Genomic DNA, 24,287 nt, shown 5'->3' with positions numbered 1-24,287 from the left:
TTTCTTTCTTTCTTTCTTTCTTTCTTTCTTTCTTTCTTTCTTTCTTTCTTTCTTTCTTTCTTTCTTCTTTCTTTCTTTTCTTTCTTTCTTTCTTTCTTTCTTTTTCTTTCTTTCTTTCTTTCTTTCTTCCTTCCTTCCTTCCTTCCTTCCTTCCTTCCTTCCTTCCTTCCTTCCTTCCTTCCTTCCTTCCTTCCTCCCTTCCTTCCTTCCTTCCTTTCTTAAAGATTTTACTGGGGCGCCTGGATGGCTCAGTCAGTTAAGCGTCTGTCTTATACTCAGGTCATGATCCTGGGATCGAGCCCCACATCGGGCTCCCTACTCAGCTGAGAGTCTGCGTCTCCCTCTCTCTCTGCTCCTCCCTGCCCTGCTCATGCGTGCTCTCTCTCTCTCTAAAATAAATAAATAAGATCTTAAAAAAAAATAAAAGATTTTATTTATTTATTATAGGGAGAGAGTGTGTGAGCAGGGGGGAGGGGCAGAGGGAGACGGAGAGAGAGAATCTTCAAGCAGACTCCACGCTGAGTGTGGAGTCCGGCTTGGGGTTCGATCCTACGACCCTGAGATCATGACCTGAGCCAAAATCAAAAGTTGGATGCTTAACCGACTGAGCCACCCAGGAGCCCTTCTAATGGACTCCTCTGCTTGCAGGTGACACATGCACCCCAAAGTCAACAGTTCCAAAGCATACTTGGTCTGTTCCCCCAAATCTGCTCCCCGCCTCAAGCCCCCTATCTCAGCACATGATGCCACCACCCACTGAATTGCCCAGGAAGGAATGAGAAGCTTCCCCACACCCTGTGAATTAGCAGGGCTCATTGGTTCTTTGTCCTCACTTGTACTGTCACTTCTCACCGGCCCTCAGATGCCACCTGAGTCCAGGGCGCTATCATGTCTTGCTGGGATCACCCCCCCTCCTCTTAAATCATCTCCCTAAACTCTGGCTGCAATCCGTTCTCCACTCTGCAGTGACAAAGACCTTACTAAAGTGCAAACCTGACCTTGTCATTCTTTTTTTGTTTTTTTGTTGGGGGGTGGGCGGTGCTTGTCTGGGATATGAAACCCTTGTCATTCTTTTTCTTTAAATCTCTGAACACCCCTCAGTGCCCTCCTAACGAAAAATCATTATGATTTCCAAATCTGTGCATGCTCTGGTCCCACCTTCCCATCCTCATCCTCTCGGACACTAGAACTTCCAGCCTTGCTGTGTGGTGCTGTATCCACCAGAAGGCAGCCTAACCAGCAGCAAGGCGGATCTCGGCCTTCCAGAGTCCTGAGAATGCAGTTTTCCAGAGACCTCAGGCCTGATCCTTGATGTCATACATCTCAGTTTGGTGAAGGAGGCAAATGAAAAAGAAATGAACCACTGACAGAATAGCTGTCATTTGTTCCAAATGTTACTAAAATAGGCAACAGGAATAATTAGGGACTCCATTGGGAGGGTGGTCAGGTTTGGTTTGCTTGGTTTCCCCAAGACCAAGGACCAGGAGGAGGAACAATCCAGAAAATATTATAAAGATCTGATTTTGGTAATAAGGATATCTGTAATACATTTTTTAAACTATCGGCTACTAGTTTTAAAACATATTTATACTACCCAAAGCAGTAACTCAACTTCCCAGAAAACTTGTCCAATTGAAGACTCTAGAACTTCCTGTAAAACAGAGCATTCACCATCCGTCCATCTTCCAACTGAAGTCTCATATTTGGGTGTGTGTTAGGGAGGGGGGTGATATCCTCTCTGGTCTCCTGACTGAGCTAGTCTTCGGACTTCCTCAGTTATATACATTGTATCTTTAGGGCTCAGTGCAATTCTCCATCCTGCTGGGAAACTTTCCCAACTGCCCTAGTCTGGACAAAATGCATGGTGCACGCCTCCATCCCAGCAACCATCATTCTGTACTTTCATGCTTTCTTCAGAGTAAATCATTTCCCTATGTCCATCTCCATGACGGGTTCATAGTAGGTGCACAGTATCTGTGGCTACAGAAAACATCCAACACGTGTGCTGTGTGACCTCTGACCAGTCATTGCTTCCCTGCAAGCCTCAGTTTTCTCGTCACTTGAGAATAACACAGCCTACAACATTGTGAGAAGGCTTACTTAAGTGTCTTATACCTATTAGTAATAAGAATAGGATTCGTTAGCAAAGGACTATCGGGAATATCAGAACCTGGTGTATTTGCTCCAGGGTTTCTTCTCCAACTTATCTTCTTGGGTGTTTGCTGAGGGTACCATTCCATTGTAAAAACACAAGTTTTCTGAGGAGTGGATCTCGAACTTCCAGCCTCACTGTGTGGTGCTGGATCCACCAGAGGGCAGCCTAACATCAATGTTGTGGAGCTCAGCCTTTTCAGAGCCTGGAGAATGCCTTTTCCAGAAAGCTCAGAAGCAACTTTCCTCCCCTCCCCGCCACCGCCCCCCTGCCGCCCCGCCATTTGGATGAAAATCTTTATAAAATGTATTCCATGATCTCCTAGCCCTTATAAGTACATTGTTATCATGATTTCCTGTGAGTTAGCCTCACCATTTCCTGTCAACTGTAGGTATTAGCTTAATTTGGTCATTCAGTCATTCTGTAGAAAAAATTGTGTAAAGGAAGTAAGAACTGGCCATAGTCTATTCATTCATGTTTTAGAAATAAAGTGGAAAAAATATATTAAAAAATAAAAATAAAGTGGATTGCTTTCCCACTGTAAACCCAAAATAGACTTATTTCAGAAGATTTAGATGGAAAAACAAAAAAAATGGGAAGACCCCCAACTCCTTACTCTCACCACTTTTCTGTACTTGTCAAGAGCTAAGATATTCCAGATTTTGTGCTGGGCCTCAGAAGTGCAAAGCTGAATAGAGTGATGAGCTTGCCTTTAGGGGGGGTGTGCCGTCCAGTGAGGAAGGCGGACAAGCAAGAGATGATTATAATCAAGTGTAATGAGTGCTTTAATACAAATATGCACCAGGTTCTTTGAGAGCACGCAGTGGAGGCCACTTTGGCTTGAGTGACAGGAAATGCTTTTGGGAAGAAGGATCAAGGAAGTTGGATTTTGAAAAATCGTGTATGATGAAGGGGTGTGGGTAGACAGAACAAGAAATCAACAGACAGAAATATACCTTCCTCTTTCCATATCCTTATGGACAGCAAAATTCTGGCCTCCCCAACGGTTTGTATTGTAAGCACCCAGAACAGAGCCCGGTACACAGTAGGGGCAGAGGAAAAGTTTGTTGACTATACCAACACGAACCTCTATGATTTTGCGTGACTACTGATGCTCCTGTAAGTTCTTGTCCTTATGCTACTAGCCTCTTTCAGGTGTTCACATGACCTGCTCCTTCTCCTCATTCAGCTCTCTGTTCACATTATCCACTTCATTCTCTTACCCTTCAGAGCACTTACTATTCCCTGATATCATATTATGCTTATTGTCTGTGTCCCCCACAAGAATGTAAGCTTAATAAGGGTAGGGGTCTTATTTCACTCACTACTGTATCTCTAGTGCCTATAACAGTTCTTAAAATACAGGAGAAGCTTGGTAAATACTATTTTGAAAAAGAAAAAAGAATGAGTATGAGTCATCAACCTTAGCTTTACTTTGTGATTGAAAAATACATATATTTTTTAAAGCAAACAATGGAGTGAGTTTGCTATAACGTGTTGGGACATGTATTCGGACATCCAATATTTTACTGGAAAACTCACAAATAAAATAAGAAAAGAAAGAAACAACAGTTGTACCCATTCAGCTCACATCCTCTTCCGCTTATTTATCCCAAGGAAAGAGAAGAAAATCATCCATGACAAGTAGCGGCTGTCAGAAAGGCAGTTTCATGCTCGGGGGAAAGCAAAATCTCCCGCCATCAAAGCAGCGTATCTCAGCTTCAAGTATACTTTTCTTCTGGAGGAAAATTGGAAAGACGAAAATGAGCTCCACGTATCAGCATTACTTCCACCCTTCCTTGTCTTTGTGGTATTTTACAGCTCTGCAAGTTATAGAAAACTGCTAGTAATACAAGTAATTCTTGTCCATAGAAAACAGAGTTTGCTGGAAAGTGAGGTCACCCTACGGCATCTGTTGGTGAATTCCTTCCAGCACTTCTCCGAATATAAGTGTGGGCAACTTTGAGTCTCATTTGGACTGGTGATGTAGCATGCTACTGCTCTCTTCAGTAATTAATGAGCTAAATAGGACATTTCACAAGTGTTTATTTTATATTTGTATGAGAGTCATGATTTTACATTTTTAAACATTATTTTAAAAAAATTTTTTTTAAAGATTTTATTTTTTATTTGAGACTGAGAGAATGAGAGAGGGAGAGCACATGAGAGGGGGGAGGGTCAGAGGGAGAAGCAGACTCCCCGCCGAGCAGGGAGCCCGATGCGGGACTCGATTCCGGGACTCCAGGATCATGACCTGAGCCGAAGGCAGTCGCCCAACCAACTGAGCCACCCAGGCGCCCCTTAAACATTATTTTTAAGATTTTATTTACTTATTTGACAGAGAGAGACACAGCGAGAGAGGGAACACAACCAGGGCGAGTGGGAGAGGGAGCAGCAGCTTCCTGAGGAGCAGGGAGCTGGACGCGGGGCTTGATCCCAGGACCCTGGGACCATGACCTGAGCTGAAGGCAGATGCTTAACCACTGAGCCACCCAGGCGCCCACATTTTTTAAAGATTTTATTTATTTGAGAGAGCGTACTCATGAGCAGGAGGGGGGTGTGGGGGGAGGGGGGCAGGAGAGGCAGAGGGAGAAGCTGATGGCTCCCCGCTGAATGGGGATCCTAGTAGGGGCTTCATCCCAGGACCTTGAGATCATGACCTGAGCAGACAGCAGATGCTTAACCAACTGAGCCACCCAGGCGCCCCATGATTTTACATTTTTAAAAGAATAATCATTTGGGTGCCTGGGTGGCTCAGTCGTTAAGCGTCTGCCTTCGGCTCAGGTCATGATCCCAGGGTCCTGGGATCGAGTCCCACATCGGGCTCCCTGCTTGGCAGGAAGCCTGCTTCTTGCTCTCCCACTCCCCCTGCTTGTGTTCCTGCTCTCGCTATCTCTCTCTCTGTCAAATAAATAAATAAAATCTTAAAAAAAAAAAAAGAAACCTAAAATACAGGCATTTAAAAAAAAAAAAGAATAATCATTTAACACTTGTCACATATTAGAAAAATATCACCAGAAGTATTGTCATATTATGCAATGCACCTTTTCAGTGGAAGGATACTCATTTGCATTTCCCTAATGAAGGGAATTTTTTTCATCCCTATGACTTAAGGGGATGGAGTGGGGGGTTCTACAAAACACCCCCTTCGGGTAGCAAAGGTCAACAAGGTATTCTGAATGCTGTTGAGAACTACTTTTTAGTCCTTAAAGATTGGGCATCTCTCATGAACATGTTACCGCTTGATAGCCAATCACAAGCTTGCCTCTCTATGCTGTTAATGCTATTCTGCAGAACATCCCCAAGATAGCTTGTTTGCGGTGGATGTGTGTGACAGGAGTTAGGAGAAGAACGTGCATTTGCTGGTGAGAACTGTGACAGGACCCACAGCAACCAGAAACCTTTGTTTTCAAGGGCAAGAGGACAGTCTTTTCAACAAAGGATACTGGGCAAATTGGATATCCACATGCAAAAGAATGAAATTGGGCCCTTACCTTATACTCTATAGAAAAATTTATCTCAAAATGGATTAAAGACCTAAACCTAAGAGCTAAAACTATAAGACTCTTAGAAGAACACACAGGAAAAATACATAATGATATTGGATGTGGCTATGATTTCTTGGATGTGACACCAAAAGCACATTCAACAAAATAGATAAATTGGACTACATCAAAATTACAAATTTCGGGATGTCAAGGGAAACTATCAAGACAGTAAAGAGTCAATCAATAAAATGGGAGAAAGTACTTGCAAGACATACATCTGATAAAAATTAATATACAGAATATAAAGAACTCCTACAACTCAACAACAAAACAAACAACCCAATTTTTAAATGAGCAAAGAACTTGAATAGACATTTCCCAAAAGAAGACATATGAATGGCCAATGAGCATATGAAAAGATCCCCAACATCACTCATCATCAAGGAAATGCAAATCAAAATCTCAGTGAACTACCACTTCACACCTACCAGGATGGCTATTTTCAAAAAAAAAAAGGAAAAAACGAAAGAAAGAGAAAATAACAAGTATTGGTGAAGATGTGGAGAAACTGGAGCCCTCCTACCTTGCCAGTGGGAATGCAAAATGGTGCAGCTGCTGTGAAAAAGTTTGAAGGTTCCTCAAAAATGAAACATGGTATATGATGTAGCAATTTCATCCCAGGGTGTATCTCCCAAAGAACAGACAGCAGGAACTCGGATACTTTTACATCAGGGTTCATAGCAGCACTATTCAGGATAACCAAAAGGAAGAAATAATCTAAATGTCCATCAACAGATGAATGGATACACAAAATGTAACATATACACAAGGAACATTATTCAGCCCTTAAAAAGAATGAAATTCTGATCATGCCACAACATGGATGAACCTTGAAAACATCATGCTAAGTAAAAGAAGCCAGACACAAAAGACCACATGTTGTGTGATTCCATTCATATGAAGTGCCTAGGATAGACAAATTAATAGTGTGAAAAAAGTAGAGTAGAGTTTACCAGGGGCTTGGGAGGGAGTCGTGGGGATTTAACGTTTAATAGGTGCAAATTTCTGTGCGGATGATGTTCTGGAGATGGATAGAGTAATGGTTGCAACATCACTGTGCAATTGAATGGTCACTGAATTGTACACTTAAAAATAATTAGGGGAGGGGGCTCCTGGCTGGCTCAGTTGGTAGAGCATGTGACTCTTGATTTCAGGGTTGTGAGTTCAAGCCCCACATGGGATGTTGAGCTTACTGAGAATAAATAAATAAAAATAGAAATAATTAAAATGGTAAAATTTATGTTATGTACATTTTACTACAATTAAAAAACAGAAAAGAAAAAAATTGGCATGCTACTGGAAATGACAAAGCTGAAAAGGAATTAAAACAAGAGTCTAGGCAAGACTCAAATGTTATGGGAACAACTAAATAGCAAAGACAACATTTTGAACCAGTAGGGAAAGGATGTTACTCCCATGCACCAAAAAGTATCACAGTCAAAAGAAATAGTAATATCTAAATAAATGTCTAATGTGGGGGTAGGTAGATATATTGTCCTTTTGCACCCAAACCTGATTCCACTAGCTTCCAAATGTCTGTATTTAATTTGCATTGGTTGACTCTATCCAGAATTTTTAAAATGGACTCTGTATACCAAAGCTGGGGACTTGGGGGCAATGAGGTGAAGAGACCCAGGACCAGCTGGAGCGTGGAGAGCATGTCCAGGCACCACACCTCCCTTCTGTTGTTTCCTCTCTGCGGGCTCTTTCCTTCCCTCTTACCTGCTTGCCTGGGAACCAAAACAGCTCAGAAAACAGCTGAGCAGCTTTCATCTGCTGGAGAAGCAACCCCTCCTCCTCAGAACATACTTCCCTCCCCATGTTCAACTAGATGGTGTTTTTATCCAGTTATTTCAGTAGCTTCCTAACTGGTCCCCTTGCATCCATCCCTGCATCCATCCCTGGATCCATCCCTGCATCCGTCCCTGGATCCGTCCCTGCATCAGATCCTGCATCTGTCCCTGCGTCCGTCCCTGCGTCTGTCCCTGTGTCTGTCTCTGTATCTGTCCCTCCGTCCGTCCCTGCATCTGTCCTTGCGTCCATCCTGCATCATTCTCTGTGCTGCAGCCAGAGTGACCCTGCTAATGTGAGATCATGGCCCCCCTCTGCTCAGATGCCTCTACAGCTGTCCTTTTCACTCAGAGTAAAACCAAAGTCCTCCCAAGGCCCGACAGAATTTTGTCTCCCATTCTCTCTTTCTGCCCTCATCTGCCGGACTCTATCTGCTCAGGCCCTCTGGCCTCTTTGCTGCTCCTCTCTGTACTGTGCAGAACAGGGACCCTCTCAACTCAGGGCCCTTGTGTTGCTGTTTTCTAAGGCTGGAAAACTCTCCTTCTAGATACCCACATAGCCACATGGTTATGCCACAATGATGTCTCAACTCCTTGAGGTCTTTGTTCAAAGTTTACCTTCTTGGTGACCTGTAAACCATCTCACTTAAAACTGAACACAGCACTGCAGGTCCCATCCCGTCTATTCCTTTCTGCCTTGTTTCCTTTCATAGAACTGGTCGGTATCTAGTGCATAATATAGTTTATTTCCTTACTTATGTTTGGTTTATCGTCTTTGTTCCCATTAGAGTGTAAGTTCCATAAGGTAGGGAGATTCTTACCTGTTTGGTTTATTGATACATGACAAGCTCCTAGAATAGTGCCTGGCACATAGTAGGGCTTACTAAATATTTGTTGAATGAATGGATGGTCAACTGTTGACTCTGCACAAAGACCACTCTTAAAAACCTGTTGACCAAGCAAAGCTGATTATTACTTATTGCAGCATGGGGAAACACCACCTGATTGAGTCAAAGGGAAAGGTCGGGGGAGATATTTTATAGAGTTCTGGAGTCTATGCTCTCATGATTTAAAGTAGATTTTTCAAGGTAGGGAACTGGTTGGGATTGAGCAAAATCCCTGACATAACAGTTTAGGATTGGTGGTCATGGCGAGGTAAGGATCTTAAGGTGTGTTTTTATGAGGAAAATGTTGTCCTGATAAGTGACTTATTGGTCCCAGTAAACAAACTGTTTTCTTGATAAGATGGCTGTTTGTCCAGGTAGCAAACCACCCAGGTAACTTGGTTTACAACAGTTTTCTGCAGCACATAGTAAAGTTATTAGTTTACAGTCTTGTCTTCTGTTAAGTTTCTGTTGATGCAGGACATCTCAGCTCCCAACATCAGTTAGTGTGTATAACTTAGTGGATTCAAACATGTTTGACCTTGGTACCTTTTTTGGAAACAGAATCTTACCATGGAAGGCTAGTTCACAGAACAGATCAATAATGGAACTGCCTTGGTGGAGCTGAGACAGCCCAGATTCTGCTGCCCATGCTACCCCTGACCCCAGCAACATTTGAAAAGCAAATACAAATTTGGAAAACAGAAGATACGTTGCTTGAGGACATCCTTTTCCCAAACAGTGCTTTTCCAAACATTTTTTCAAGATAATAGGTTTACAGGGGCGCCTGGGTGGCTCAGTTGGTTGAGCGACTGCCTTCGGCTCAGGTCATGATCCTGGAGTCCCGGGATCGAGTCCCGCATCGGGCTCCCTGCTCGGCAGGGAGTCTGCTTCTCCCTCTGACCCTCCCCACTCTCATGTGCTCTCTCTCATTCTCTCTCTCTCAAATAAATAAATAAAATCTTTAAAAAAAAAAGATAATAGGTTTACAAAGCTTTTGTTATGGAGTGATAATAGGCTGATAGAAGCAGCGGGTGTGTACAAGAATTGGCACATTTTTGGGGCGCCTGGGTGGCTCACTGAGTTAAGTCTGCCTTTGGCTCAGGTCATGATCTCAGGGTCCTGGGATGGAGCCCCATGTTGGGTCCCCTACTCAGCAGAGAATCTGCTTCTCCCTCTCCTTCTGCCCCTCCCCCCACCTGTATTTTCTCTCTCTTTCTCAAATAAATAAATAAATAATCTTAAAAAAAAAAAAAAGAATTGGAACATCCATTCTGACTGGTTGATGCTCCTGCCACAAGATTGTGAAATATTTGAGTACCATGCATGATTACATCTATGATGGAAAGATGTTAGAGGAGGCAACAAAGAAGGAAAATTGGGGGACATGTACAGAAGACAGGGTGGTGCCTTTTTGCACATTTGCTCTTCCATGGACCAATGGAACAGGCTCTGATGAGCTGCAGTATTAAGCTGCTTGTAGAAGACAAATATTATACTTTTGCACATTTGAATACAAAAACGGCTTTATGGTGGGCAGCTTCTAATGTGGTCTCTAATAATCCCTGCTTCCTGGTGTTTACGATCCTGTGGACCTCTCCCCTTGAGTGTGAGCTGGACCTAGTGACTTGCTTCTAATGAGTAGAACATGGCAATAATGATGCGATGTCACTTCTGAGATTAGATAAACGAAAAGACCATGACTTCTGCCTTGCTCGCGTTCTGTCTCTTGCTAGCTGACTCTGAGGGAAGCTGCCATCATATGATGCCTTGCGGAAAGGCCCATGTGGTAACAACTGATGTCTCCAGCCAACGGCCAGAGAGGGGCTGCCACCAGACACGTGAGTGAGCTTGGAAGCAGGCTCCTTCTACTCGGGCCCACATCTTGATTACAGCCTGGAGAGAGACCTGAGTCAGAATCACTGAGCTAAGCACCCCCTGGATTCCTGACCCACAGAACCGTGAGATAATAAATGTTTTAAGCTGCTAAATTTTGGAGTACTTTCTCACACGGTAGTAGATAACTAATATAGGGGGTGTGTGTGTGTGTGTGCATGTGTGTGTGTGCACGCGCACGTGTGTGTGTGTGTGTGCGTGTGTGTGTGGCTTCTGAGGCCATATCAGGGTATTTTATCCAGGCAGGATGTATACCACAAGACTTCACATATAATATGTTTGCTTTGGAGAATTTGTCATGGCCTGGATCTGCCCTCTGGCTTGGAAGCCCAGAAACAGACTTGTCAGCTCAGCATAACAGATCCATCTTTAGTCAGACTCACATGAACTAGATTTATGGGACTTATATGACAACACCAAATGCTAGTTATTAATTTATAATGAGACAAAAAAATAATCATACTGGCCAGCATACCGGAACACTTAGGTCTCTATGACAAGTACGTTCTCTGAAGGCAAAATTTAATGTCGAATAAGAATGAGTGAGTTGCTTGATGAACATAGAATCAGAACAATGGAAGTTAAGTATACGTTTCAAATGTTTGGTGGCAAGAGTCTAAGTCATGCTAGGAATAATTTCATCAGTGGAACTAGACAACTCCAAAATTGTTGGTTACAACCCCATGAGTCTATCTTTATCCCAAGAGGAACTCATCAATGGGCCTGGAATTTCCCCCAAATCACTTGGTGAAAGCTCCTTCCTTTTGTGGGCAGTGACTGGCCAACATGTGTTATGACCGGTTTTCTAGACTACCATGATGACCAACCCCTCTCCAGAAAAGAAGATTTTTTCTTTGGGCGAGTTAATACATGGACTAGCTTATAGTCTCTTCTTGTTGATCTAAGAGTTGTTTTTCAACTTTAAAGTAAGTTTAATGCTAATTATATTAAGAACATATTGTAATCCAGACATCTACCTAACAACTTTATTTATGGATTGTCTGAGTTTAATCCATACAGCAACCAAGTGAGGTAGGTACACTAAATCCTAGTACCAAGAAGTAAACTGGGGCAGAGAATCTCACAGCTAATACATGTCAGACCCTAATTTTGCTGAATTTGCTTCAGATTGATTTCTGCTAACCACTTTTTCCTATCTCCTTTGACCTACAGCAATGGTTCTCAAACTTGAACAATCATCAGACTCACATGGAAGATTACTTAAAGCACAGATTGCTGGGCTCCATCCACAGAGTGTATGATTCAGTTTGGGGTGGGGCCTGAGAATCTGCATTTTTAACACATTCCCAGGTAGTGCTGATGCTGCTGATCCAGGGACCACACTTTGAAAACTTTCTTTTTTTTTTTAGGTTAGCAATATCTCTCTTTTGGAGTACTTTCCTGCCTCCTATTCACTTTCTAAGTGCAACTAGAGTGACCCTTCTAATTTTCCTTGGAAATATTTAGAGTGTCAGGCACCGTACTAGGCATAGAGGATGAAATAATGAGCAGTAACCTGAAGTGGACCATTTGCCTGGAACACTTTCTTTCCCTGGCTGAATACCATGTGATGTTGTTCATGTTCTCCTTTTTGTGGGTATAAAACATAGAAGTAATACAGCTGAAGTTCTATTCCTGGAATCAGCCCACAAAACTGTTGAGGCAGCTCTGTGCTCTTTGATTTTGCTCTGTGTAGTTGTTTGGTGGAATAATTAAAACTACAGCTTCTTCTTCACTCTAAGATAATGTCAGAGTGAACTGATGGGTTTTTGGGTAAGCAGGAATACGGGAGAAGGCGATAAGATTCTTTAGGCTCATTCTTCTAGTGTTGTAAAACTCTACAAAACCATTTTTCATCCTTAGAAGGGTGGGGCAACAGGAATGACTTGGAAATGTTTATGAAGTCCTGCCTGCCTCCTGTGAAAGTCTATCTTTTATTTCTCTGCCCCTTCCCCATAGGTCCAGTCCCAGCAAGAGTGGTGATCAAACTGTTCTGGGCTTAGTTAGCCCAGGAAAATCCTCACCACTACTAGTCACAATTATCTTAGTCTTTCCTCCCTTTACCCTCTTCTCTTAAAGTCTCCTTTTTGGGTAGGCAGAAAAAGTCTAAAATTTAGCTAATCTGAAACTTTAGTTGTGTTATTCCTTGTTATTATAGGATAAATTCTGTTCTAATCAAGGAAGCTGGAATTAAATATTAAACACTGTTTCTCCTCGTGGCATCTTGAATTCTGTCCTCAAAACATGGCCCTCTTTTCTCAGGCTGATGTAACAGCTCATGGATCTTCAAGTGGCCAAGTAGAGTACATGGGGGGAGGGCTACAGAGGTTATTTTGGGTGTTTTTTTGTTTATTTGTTTTTTGTTTTTGAGGGGGTTGTTTTTGTTTTGAGCATTTGATTTTTATCCCGGGGTCAACTGAAAACTATGGAAGACTTTAAAATGGGCAAAGACAAGGACAAGGTATGTATGGTATGTATGTCTGAGCCACCTTTTGGGTTGCTACTTGGAGAAGAACTGGAGGGACCTGGAGGCAGGAAGACCAATGAGAAGACAGGTGCAGTGGTTTGCAATGGTCCTGAGGAGAAAGAATGGTGACCTGGATTAGAGATATGGATGACAGGATGAGAAAGTACAAGGATTCTTGAGATATTTTATGGTGCCAGGTGTAGTTTTAGGAATTTTACCTAAGGAGAGACAGGGAGACATCAGGGATGGCACTGAGGTTTTCGGCGTTAAGCACTGGATTGGATGTCGAAGCCATTACTTGAGATAGCCAAAGTGGGGAGGTGGTTTGGAGGTGAACATAGTGTATTCAATATGGACATGGTGAGTTTGAGGTACTTTGGGACATTAATTCAATGGGAATGACCAACAAGTAATTACTGATCACATTACTCTGAGTGTGAAATCCTGTCAGTGGCTCACCACTGTCAAGGGTACAAATTCCAAATTTCTTAGCAAGATTTATAATCTACCCTTTTCAGTTTCATCTCTGCCACCTATCCCCAGGCACAGTTGCCCAGCCCAAACTCAATTTTAGCTTTTTTTTTTTTTTTTTAAGTACTCTCTACAACCACCGTGAAACTGGAACTTAAAACTGGAGATCAAGAATCAAGAGTCACATGCTCTATGACTGAGCCAGTCTGGAGTCCCCAGTTTTAGCTTCTTAAAAGAGTAATGCTCTCTGTAGTCTCAAGGACCCTGTGCCACCTGTTCTTTCAGGAACTATTTTCTTTTTCTTTTCTTGCATTCAACAAAGAGTGAGGGCCAGGTAGCTGGGAAGTGCTGGGATAAAATAGTGGGCAAAAATTTAACTCATCCGTCCGTGCATTCTTGGAGGAGGGTAATGTCGGAACTAGACAATAATCCAATAATTACACAAGTAATTAAAAATTAAATTAAATTAAAAATTGAATTGCAGATTATATCAGAGGTGCTAATGGAAGGTACCTAATACGGTTAAGAACCTATAATTGGGTTTTGAAGTAGTTAAGCCTGAGAAAGTGAAGACAGAATTGATTCAAAGGAGGAGGAAAGTTTTCTAGGCTGAGAGAACACCCCTATGGAGGGGTAAAACTTGACACATTGCGGGGAACTAGAGAAATACGCACCTTCCCTAAAATACTTAGGCCGGGGTTGGGGGTTATTGGGGAGAGTGGAGAGGAAGGGGCGGGGGCGGGGGGGGGGGGGGGGTCTGGGCTATTTTGTCCCATAGCAGCCGCCATCCAACCTCAGGGAGCCGCGAGCTCGTCGCACTGATTATTGGGAACTGTAGTCTTGACCACAGCGAACAGGCATGGCGGCCTCCATTGCAGGGGCCTGCGGGGCTGCAATGGTGCTGTTCCGAGGCTTTCGAGCCGCCAGGGCGCTGCTCCCTGCGCCAGCCTCCATCGCCTGGCGTAAGTGGAGCGGGGCTTGCAAGCCGGGGCCAAGAAGGAGCTCAGGGCCAGGTTCGAGGGAGGCGAGCCTAGAAGTCAGGGGCAACCCTCGTGGGACCGCGAGTTGGGGGAGATTGCAGGGCTCCGCGGGAGCTCAGGGCGAGCGCTGTTGACCTCTGTCGCCCGCATTGCAGGGGCCCGCGTGGGGCCGGGCCGGCCGCAGAGCACCGGACCTTCTGAGCCCGGCGCGTTCAAGCCGCCGCCGAAACCCGTCATCGTGGACAAGCGCAGTCCCCCGCTTCAGGAAAGGAGGTGAGGCCCGGGCCTGGGCGCGGTTCCAGCATTTGGGGTGTGTGCGCTCACGACCCTGCCTTTGCTTTGGAGGTCGAGATCTCGGCTCTAAAGCCGAGCTGGAACTCTCGAGCTTGTGTGCAGGATTCGTGAGGCTTATATGCAGAGCGCTACCAACTCAGGTTTGTCTTCCTCGTTCTCCCAAGCCAGCGTTGAACTTTCTCTGCAGTCCTACTAAATCAGAGCCTCAACCAACGATTCCCCGGATTTGAAGCTTTTTGCTCTGGCATTTAGCCTGTATTAAGAATTTTTCTCTGAAGCACATCGTATTTTACCTGTTTAAGGAGCCGATCATTCCTTGCCTCGGTAGAAATGGATTGGCCAGAACTCGCCCAGTTTTCCCAGCTCACATGTTTTAGTTTCCTGAAAATGCGATACATTGATAAATTTTCCGCTAATTTGCGTCTTAAATTTGCTTTTCAAAACAGGTTTAAAAGCCTGGCCCACTTTATTTATTTATTTATTTATTTTTTTTAAGCCTGGCCCACTTTAATGAATGATGGTAACTTTGGAGGTACCTGTAAATTTAGATGACCTAGGATTTGCAGAAAGTGTAGAACTTTATAGCAACCTTATTAAAAAGCCAATTTTAGCGGAAAAAACTTGGTGTGATTTTAGGCTTTCTGAAAGGGCCCTTCCTTGTTGATTGGATTATGTCTACGTGCCTTTGTGTGTGTTTCCCATTGCAAATATCCTGTTTAAGTTGAAATAACTGAATTATGGAAGCTAGAGATGCAGAAAAGATTTCCTTATACAACCTTTTTTAAGGCGGGAAAGGAATATCTCTCTTGAATGGCAGAACTTCATACCATTCAGTTAAATGGGAATGTAAATCGTGTAACTACTTTGGAAAACAGCTGGACAAAATTTAGTAAGTTTGTGTATCTTTCCATCTGGTTGGTACACAACTTAAAGTAATGTGAACAAAAATAATAAAGCAAGTAATATGTGTAAGGAGACATGTAAGGGAATGAACACAAAGATATCCATTAGTAGGTGAATAGGCAAATACATTTATGTAATAGAGTATGTATACGGCGGTGAAAAGCAAATGAACTAGAGCTAACATGGATAAACTTCACAAAAAGATGTGTGGAAAAAAAGCAACCTGCAGAAGAATTGATACAGTATGACAACATTTTTATATTGCCTAGACATACATGCGTATGTAAAATATAAAATTTACAGGGAAATTCTCCACTTTCACAGAGCAATCAAACCTAGCTTCCCCAGTAGCCACACAAGCTGACCTTATATACCTCCTGATGTGATAGAATAAGATGATCACATCATCACCTCTGTAATATTTTTACTCAAAATGTTTAACCTTGGTCTAGGCTTGTGGAAACAATAAACAAATCCAGAATCCAGGATGGTCTATAATACAATGGGCTTTGACTCTTCAGAAAAGTCAGTGTTCTAAAAATACAAAGATGAGGAACAGTACTAGTTTAAGAGACTAAAGAGAGTAATATCAAGGTGTAATGTGTGAAGCTTGTTGTTAGTTTGGATTGGGCAACAAACAGCTGTAAAAGACCTTTTCCAGGACAATTGGATACTATAAGTTTAAATAGGTTTAAATTAGTTTAAATGCAAACTGCATGTTAGATTATATTATTGAATTAATGCAGAAATTCTTAGATATCATACATGTAGCAGAAAGTCCCTGTTCTTAGAAGCTTTCTAAAGTATTCAGGGATGAAACACCTTGCTGTTTGACATTTGTAAATAATTCCGGAAAAAATTATATGTATATATGAAATAAGTATGTCAAATGTTGGCAATTGGTGAAACAAGGTGAAGTATATATGGGTGTTCATTGTATTACCCTTTCAGTTTTTTGGTGGCTTTAAAAATTTTCAAAGGAGGTAATTGAGCGTTGGGGATCATCATCATCAAAAAGACATGACCACTGGGGCACCTGGATGGCTCAGTCATTTAAGCATCTGAATTCTGCTCAGGTCATGATCTTGGGGTCCTGGGATCCAGCCCTGCATCGGGCTCCCTGCTCAGCAGGGAGCCTGCTTCTCCCTCTGCCTCTGCCACTCCCTAGCTAGTGCTCTCTCTCTGTCTCTCAAATAAATAAATAAAACCTTAAAAAAAAAAAAAAAAAGACATGACCACTGATTGATCTGTGGGCTGGGTGCCACCTCCTCACCCCCTCTCCTGTCCTTGGAATGTGGGTTCTGCTTGCCTTTCCTGCTCCCAGAGGCAGCTCCAAAGACCTAGCCTTGAGATGTGATGACGTGTTGTAATGACTACATGGTATATGTGACTGAGCCCTCTTCGGGCCTCTTTATAAATTTTTAAGATTTGGCAGTGGGTATGGGAATCCATTTGTCTTGCTGCTGCCCAAGACAAGCCCGTATGTTTACCTTTGCTGTTATTGAAACTGCCACCCACCCACCTGGAGTGGCCTGCTGCTTTCTTCCGTATCTCCTTGCCCTTAAGAATATGGGGGCCAGTTTCAGAGTATACCTGGGAACTCCTTAGAGACTGGTGACTCAACTTTAAGGAAAAGGAAGAAACACATAGGAATAATCATCACCAAATTTAATGAATTACCCCATAGTAATGAACTGAGGGGAGGGACGGGTGCATTGGGGCTTCAGGTATATTGATAATTTATTTCTTGGGATGGGTAATAAGGACATGAATTTTCATTGTAATGTCATTTATGCCTTAAAGAAGTTAGCTTAGAGAAGTTAAGGAAGAGAATAGGGAGATTACTTTTAAAGTTAGTTTGCTGTTAATGATTTCTAGGTTTATATTTTTCCAGTGTTATTTCTTTTCACAAATACAACTCAGTGTAAGGCCTGTGGTTTATAGCCATGGGCTTTGTAGTCTGACAGACATGCCTACATTTAAATCTTGACTTGATAAGTTTATAGCTAATATAACAATAGGTCAGTTATTTACCTTCTCCAAGCTTCATTTTCATCTGTGAAAAGGAGATTATGACCCCATACCTGTCTGATTGTTGTAAGGATTAATTTATGCTCTCAGCTTTCATAAACCCTTAATACAATGCCAGGTGAGTGCTTGGGAATTGTTAGCTATTTTCATGAGCATTGACAACAATTTTAGAAATAAATAATTGACTTTTCTCTAGAGAAGAAAGAACAAAACACGTCAACATCATAGTCTTTCGTTTTTTGGCAAAGCAACAGTTTCTCTTTTAAGTTTGCCTTTAATTTTTTTTTATTTGTATTTTTCACAGATTCCTGAGTCCCGAATTTATTCCTCCAAGGGGAAGAACAAATCCTTTGAAATTTAAAATAGAAAGAAAAGATATGTTAGAAAGGAGAAAAATACTTCATATTCCAGAGTTCTACGTTGGTCAGTAAGAGCTGGATGCTTTTATTATTAGTGGTGGGAGGGGCTCGTTTTCTTCACTTAGAGAATATTGTTTTTCCACCTATCTGGTTTTTGCCCAAATGGGGTCCTTCCTAATATATTAAAATATTTAGGAAGTTATGAGGTTACCTAGACATGCTGTTTGTGTGTTTCTGCGTGTCACGTCAAAGCTCACTTCTCCTCTGACTGTGTAGGAAGCATACTTCGTGTTACTACAGCCGACCCGTACGCCAGTGGAAAAACCAGCCAGTTTCTGGGGATCTGTATCCAGAGATCAGGAGCAGGCCTCGGAGCCACTTTTATCCTTAGAAATACTATTGAAGGACAAGGTGGGTTTCATTGCATTAGTTTGATTTTCTGGACAGTGTTCTCTCAGGATTCCATTTTGCGTTCTGCATCCTGGGATGAGACAGCTGGAACTGCCGTGGAGCCTGGGGCCTTTGAACGGACCAGGACGGAGGCTGCTGGATCCACGGTCAGCGCGGCACTCTCCCGTGAGGGCGGCTTCTGGTGCAGCCCAGCGACTGGCAGACCTGTCAGCCTCTGGCTGCATCACAGAAGGAGGCAGGGGACTGTACACAGTCGGGGGACATTCATTGGTGGAGTAAATAACCCATGAGAATGTTAAGATAAACACAGTGATATCTGTATGAGTCACTTCTTCCTAAAATGGATGCCCCCATTTTGCTTTATATTGCGACAGTCACCACAGTAAATACCGTTCGATACGAATCGGAGGAATCTTTAAAAAGGCAAAATTTGTTTGTTATGCCGAGTAAGACAGAGGCCCAAGTGGCAAAATTCTAGAAAGATTACGAATCAAAATGGCAGGACAGTAAAGTTTTCATACTCCAAAGTTGTGTGCTTCATGATCCCCGATAGTGAAGTATTATATTCAAGGAAATTAAACAGTGAGAACAGTGACTCTTCCTTATCTGGTCGTGACCTGTGGCACCCTGCATGGAGGGGCTCAGCAGGACTAGACTGGTTGCAGAAATGTGTGCCTTCCATCAGGTCATGTGCTCGGGGAAGTTTGTAATAGAAAGACATGAGCACACGTGTGAATTAGACCTTAGTTTGATCTTTCTTAAAATTGAGATAATAGTAGTTTCTGCCTCCCAGGGTTGTGGTCAGCTGTGTGTGATACTATATATGAGGTACCGGACATTGAAGCCTCCAGAGATGGTCACTCCCTGTTGCCCTCCCCTCAAGTATTGTGGGGGGACAACAACAAAAAATAAAGTACTTTGACTACTGCAACCTGCCTTGACCTTCCCCCTTGATACTCCTTTCTTTGGTGGTTCTTTTCAGTCCATTGGCTTTAAATACCATCCATATGACGATAAGCCCCAAATCTGTAACTCAGGAACTGACCCTTTCCAAGTTCCAGATTTGCACATACAACTAGCTTTTTGACATTTCCAACTGGATGTCTTTTAAGCATGAAACAAGTTCGGAATAGAATTCTGTGTCCCCTCACAGTGTGTTCCTCTCTGTTTTGTCTTTCCCTTTTTTTTTTTAAAGATTTTATTTATTTATTTGACAGAGAGAGAGAGCAAGCAGGGGGAGCGGCTGGCACAGGGAGAGGGAGAAGCAGGCTTCCCATGGAGCAGGGAGCCTGATGCGGGGCTCCATCCCAGGATCCTGGGATCATGACCTGAGCTGAAGGCAGATGCTTAACTGACTGAGCCAGCCACCCAGGTGCCGCCCTCTGTTTTTTCTATGTCCAGAAACGGCCTCACTGCCCACCCATTTACTGAAACCGAAAATTTAGGAGCTATAAATACAGCTTATTAATAGCTTATAAATAGTTTGTTTATTCTCTTTCCCACATCCAGTCAATCAGTTTTTCTTGACTTAATCTCCAAAAAATATGTCCCAGTTTTGTTTCTCCATTGCCATGGCCACCACTCCCGTCCATGCCACCACCTCCCCCTGCCAGCAGCCGTGCTGTATTTCAGGTTTACTCTCCTGGCCCACTAACTTACTAGGCTCCAGCCAGAAGGACCTTTTTCTGTTTTTTCCCCAGTATGGCAAATTGGTTAAGACCCCAGGGCCTTTACATTTGCTGTCCTTTCTGCCTGGAGCTCTCTTGGCTATTTATAGTGTCCGTTTATTTATTTATTTTTTAAAGATTTTTAAATCTCTCAACCCCCCCCAATGTGGGGCTCTAACCTAAAACCCGGAGCAAGAGTCGCATGTTCTACTGACTGAGCCAGCCAGGCGCCCCTGTCACGTCAGTTTAGATCATCTTCAGAGAGGCTTTCCCTGACTCTACTACTTACATACTACTTATTCCCCAGCCACATGTCATCACTGTTTGTCTTGACTCTATGAAATTACCTGAAATTATGAATTGTAAATGAAATTATGGTGTGTTTATTGTTTGTCATCCACTAGAATGTAAGCTTTATGAGAGGAGAAGGATCTTAACCTATTTTGAGTTTGCTATAGGTACAGTTCCTAAATGCCTAGTACCTGGAACAGATGTGTAGTAAATCATGGATTAAATCCTGGTGTTTAATAGTAGATGTTAATGATGATCATATATATTTGTAGTTCTCTTGGGTTTATTTCAGGAAACCTGAGAATATGCTCTTTCCCTCTAGTGTTTGAAACTACAGAGGATATATCTTAAGCTGTTCCTAGCTTGCTTCACATGGAGAGCCCCAGCACGTTTTTGGTTTTTTTTTTTAAGATTTTATTTATTTATTTGAGAGAGAGAATGAGAGACAGAGAGTATGAGAGGGAGGAGGGTCAGAGGGAGAAGCAGACTCCCTGCCGAGCAGGGAGCCCGATGCGGGACTTGATCCCGGGACTCCAGGATCATGACCTGAGCCGAAGGCTGTCGCTCAACCAACTGAGCCACCCAGGCGCCCCCCAGCACGTTTTAAAACCCAGGCCATCCTTAAGAGGGGCTTCTAACCAAAGTTAGAACTTAAAATTTTATTTACCCTTTTTACATCATCAATCCTGTTGCCCTTAATGCAGAAGAGTAAGTTTTACTTAAGTAATTGGGAAATAAATAAGAACATGACAGAAGAATTTACTCAAACTTTCTCCAAGTTCATACTATCAGAAGTGAAGAATGTATGCCTGTTTATAGAAGACATTTTTCTTTAGACTGTCATTCTAACTCAGATTTTTTTCACTCTTAAATCTATACAGACTTTGTCTTTTGATAAACTTCATCTTAAAAATGACAAATTTATGTCACATTTCCTCTGTGCAAAACTCTATGCCAGTTCCATTATGAAGTAGTTTTTACTGTTGTATGAGGCATATGCAGACAATACGGGTTCAGATTATAAGAATATATTTTCTCTTTTTAGGTGTTGAGATTTGCTTTGAACTTTATAATCCTCGAATCCAGGAGATCCAAGTGGTGAAATTAGAGAAACGGCTGGATGATAGTTTGCTATACTTACGAGATGCCCTTCCCGAGTATAGCACTTTGGATATGAATATGAAGCCGGTAGTACATGGACCTAGCCAAGACGTTCCTGTGAATCAGGTATAAGTTGTACTTTTGGAACTGAAAGTTCTCTATACAATAAGAAAGAGTCATCTTAACGAAAGCTTTGAGAAGAATTTTTGCTTGTGACTATCAGCCTAAATTATTATTTTTTTTTATATCTTCCGTAGCTGAAAGTAAAAATGAAGCCTAAACCCTGGTCCAAACGCTGGGAACGTCCAAAATTTAATATTAAAGGCATCAGATTTGATCTCTGTTTAACTGAAGAGCAAATTAAAGAAGCTCAGAAGTGGAGTCAGCCGTGGCTTGAGTTTGATATGATGAGGGAATATGATACCTCAAAAATTGAAGCTGCAATATGGGATGAAATTGAAGCATCGAAAAAGTCCTGATTCTGAGAATCAGTTTGGTTATTTGCAGAGGAGATACTGACTCCCGGAGGATTTATTTAAAGACCAATTTAATTTCATATATGAGGACATAGTCATTAAATCAACTAAATGTTCATTAGTTTATGAGTACTGTTGTAAAAAGATAAATAAAATGAGCACACCAGTTTATTACTTTAGAGTTTAATCATTACCAAAATGCTCTTCATTGAGCCTGGATCCTGAACACAGAAGTGGTAGGATGATTTTTTAAGTTTGTGAAATAAATTATAAATACAAGAAAGTGGATGGTATGAAGAGTAGTAATAAAGTGAACATTGATGTGCCCACCTCAGGGTAAGAGGTAGAAGATTTAGTAATCTCTAAAAAGGTTAAGAAATAGAACATTTACTCAGATTTGAGTAGACCCTTGTATGTCTGCAATTACACCCTTCTCCCCTCCCTCAGATATAAGCACTATCCTGACTGTGTCAATCATTCTCTTGCATTTCTTTTAGTTTATTACGTACATATACATTCTAAAACAATGTACCTAGTTTTGGGAAATCTACTGGCAGATACAAAAGGACAACATCATTATTACGTGAAGGCTTCAGGGAGAACGTAACAGTCTTTCGGTCATAGTCTGGCTGCATTTTCCCTGAGAGCATACAAAGTCGCTTTGAGGCGGTTCATGGCCAAGGTCGTGAGTGAATCCCGCTTAAGTAGAAGGCTCACCACAGGCCATCTGGTAGGCTAGAGTGTCAGTAATTGAGGCCTGGCAGAAATGTGGTTGGAGGGAGTAGACTGCTCTATATGTTCTGGTTTTCAGCTCATGATGAATCAAACTCCAGCTCATAGGACAGGTCAAAACAATACTTCTCTAGGGTAATGTGAGTATCCTTGCTGATCCATGTAGCTGAGAATGGAGTGGAAATCTGGCATATAAGGACATGGTGAAAACCAGCCTCCGGGTAATTTGAGCTAGACTTCCCTGAGCATGTTGTTCCTCAAGTAGAAAGCGTACAGTACTAGCAGAGGTCTTGATGAGGGCAACCTGCAACCTGTCTTAAATCATGCTGTGTGTGTCTACCCTCCAGTGCTTGGCTAATTGGGGATTTGCATTCACTTCTCTCCTGTGCTGATTTATTTTCTGGATTTTTTGTTTTCCGTTTTACTGGTTACTAACTCTTTTTTGGAGCAGATCTTTTGGTAGCTTCTAGAGGAAATACGTATGGAGGTAAATCTTGAGAACTTGCATGTCATCATGTTTGATATTTTGTAGAATTCTAGGTGGGAAATAATTTTCCTTCAGGATTTTGAACACATTGCACATTGTCTTGTTTCCAGTTGTGTTGAGAAATCCAAAACTATTTTATTTCTGTTCTTTGTATGTGACTTGAAAGCTTGTAGACTATCTTGCTCCTCAAGGTAATGAAATTTCACAGTGATGGGCCTTGGCGTGGATATATATTTATCCATTATGTTGGGCATTTGATGAATCCTTTCAGTATGCTAACTTGTATCTTTCAGTTCAGGGGAATCTGTTCATTGATGATTTCTCTCTTTCCAGAGCAGTTATTTTGATGTTGGATCTCCAGGACTGGATCTCTATCCTTCCCTCCCCCAACCACATCTCTTTGTTTTTTAGCTCTTTAATTCAGTCTTCCAACTCTTCTTTGCTCTCATATTTCTAAATCTGAAGATTGCTTTTTGATTTCTGAATGTTCCTTTTCTTATATAGTGCTTTGTTCTTATTCTGTATTCTTGCCTTGGATTTGTTCCGTTACCATTGAGTATATTCATGATAATGTTTGTGTGGTGTTTTTTTTTTTTTTTTTGAAATTGTTTTTCTGCAGGATCTGTTTTCAGATTTCTTTCTGTGTGTGTGTGTGTGTGTGTGTGTGTGTTCCTGTTTTAGGCTTTTCCAGGACATTTGGCAATTCTTGGCTGTCTACTTCTGGTTGAACAGTGGACTAAAAAGCTGATTAGGAGCCTTGGACTTGTGAGAAGGGGTTGTTTTCAGGGTTGTCTGGGTGGACTTTTTTGGGGGGGGGGTCCCATCCTCCATATGAATGTCTTGGTTTGGTTAAATTCTCCAGAGTAGAGGCTTCCAGTCTCCTTCCTGGATGGTAAGGATCTGTCTGCTAGTGTTGTGGGAACCTTATGGGAGAAGAAGAATGGACTTCCTGGCATGGTACATGTATGTGGCCATCTTGTCCATCCTCCTCCCTCTTTACCAACACACTTCTGGCTTGCTACTCACAGTATCTGAAGTACAGAAAACCCTCTTTGGCCAGACAAGCCATGGTGAGGAATAGGGGAAGGGATATTAGGGATATACCCTCCAAATAGTTTTCATTAGGTTCTTATTTTAACCACTGTTAAACCCCCACTGCCGAGGTACTGGATCTGCTGACTGGACAGTTCTGAGGGGTGAATTAAGTGGATTCTCACCTTTCCCCTCTGCTGGCTTGATTGGCCTTTCTTGAGTCTGCCAATCAATCCATATGCTTTGTCAACTTTTAGAATTGTATTCTGATTGTTTCTTGTCCTGTTCTGTCCCATGGTTTTATATCTCATTTGT

General features: G+C 42.3%; 1 protein-coding gene across 1 annotated transcript; it reads left to right on the top strand.

Annotated features, from left to right (window-relative positions):
• The first annotated feature begins 14,055 nt into the window (after window positions 1–14,055).
• MRPL19 (mitochondrial ribosomal protein L19) lies at window positions 14,056–21,892 on the top strand. Its single transcript, XM_021699194.2, has 6 exons — window positions 14,056–14,170; window positions 14,344–14,461; window positions 17,721–17,839; window positions 18,052–18,186; window positions 21,190–21,371; window positions 21,503–21,892. Exons 1-6 carry the CDS (start codon window positions 14,068–14,070, stop codon window positions 21,722–21,724), a joined length of 879 nt encoding a protein of 292 aa, XP_021554869.1. The 5' UTR covers window positions 14,056–14,067; the 3' UTR covers window positions 21,725–21,892.
• The last annotated feature ends 2,395 nt before the right edge of the window (window positions 21,893–24,287 follow it).

The sequence above is a fragment of the Neomonachus schauinslandi genome, chromosome 10 (assembly GCF_002201575.2).
Source record: "Neomonachus schauinslandi chromosome 10, ASM220157v2, whole genome shotgun sequence".
Lineage (NCBI taxonomy): Eukaryota > Metazoa > Chordata > Mammalia > Carnivora > Phocidae > Neomonachus > Neomonachus schauinslandi.
Note: the sequence above shows the minus strand (reverse complement) of the source record. Positions and strands in the feature narration are given on the sequence as shown.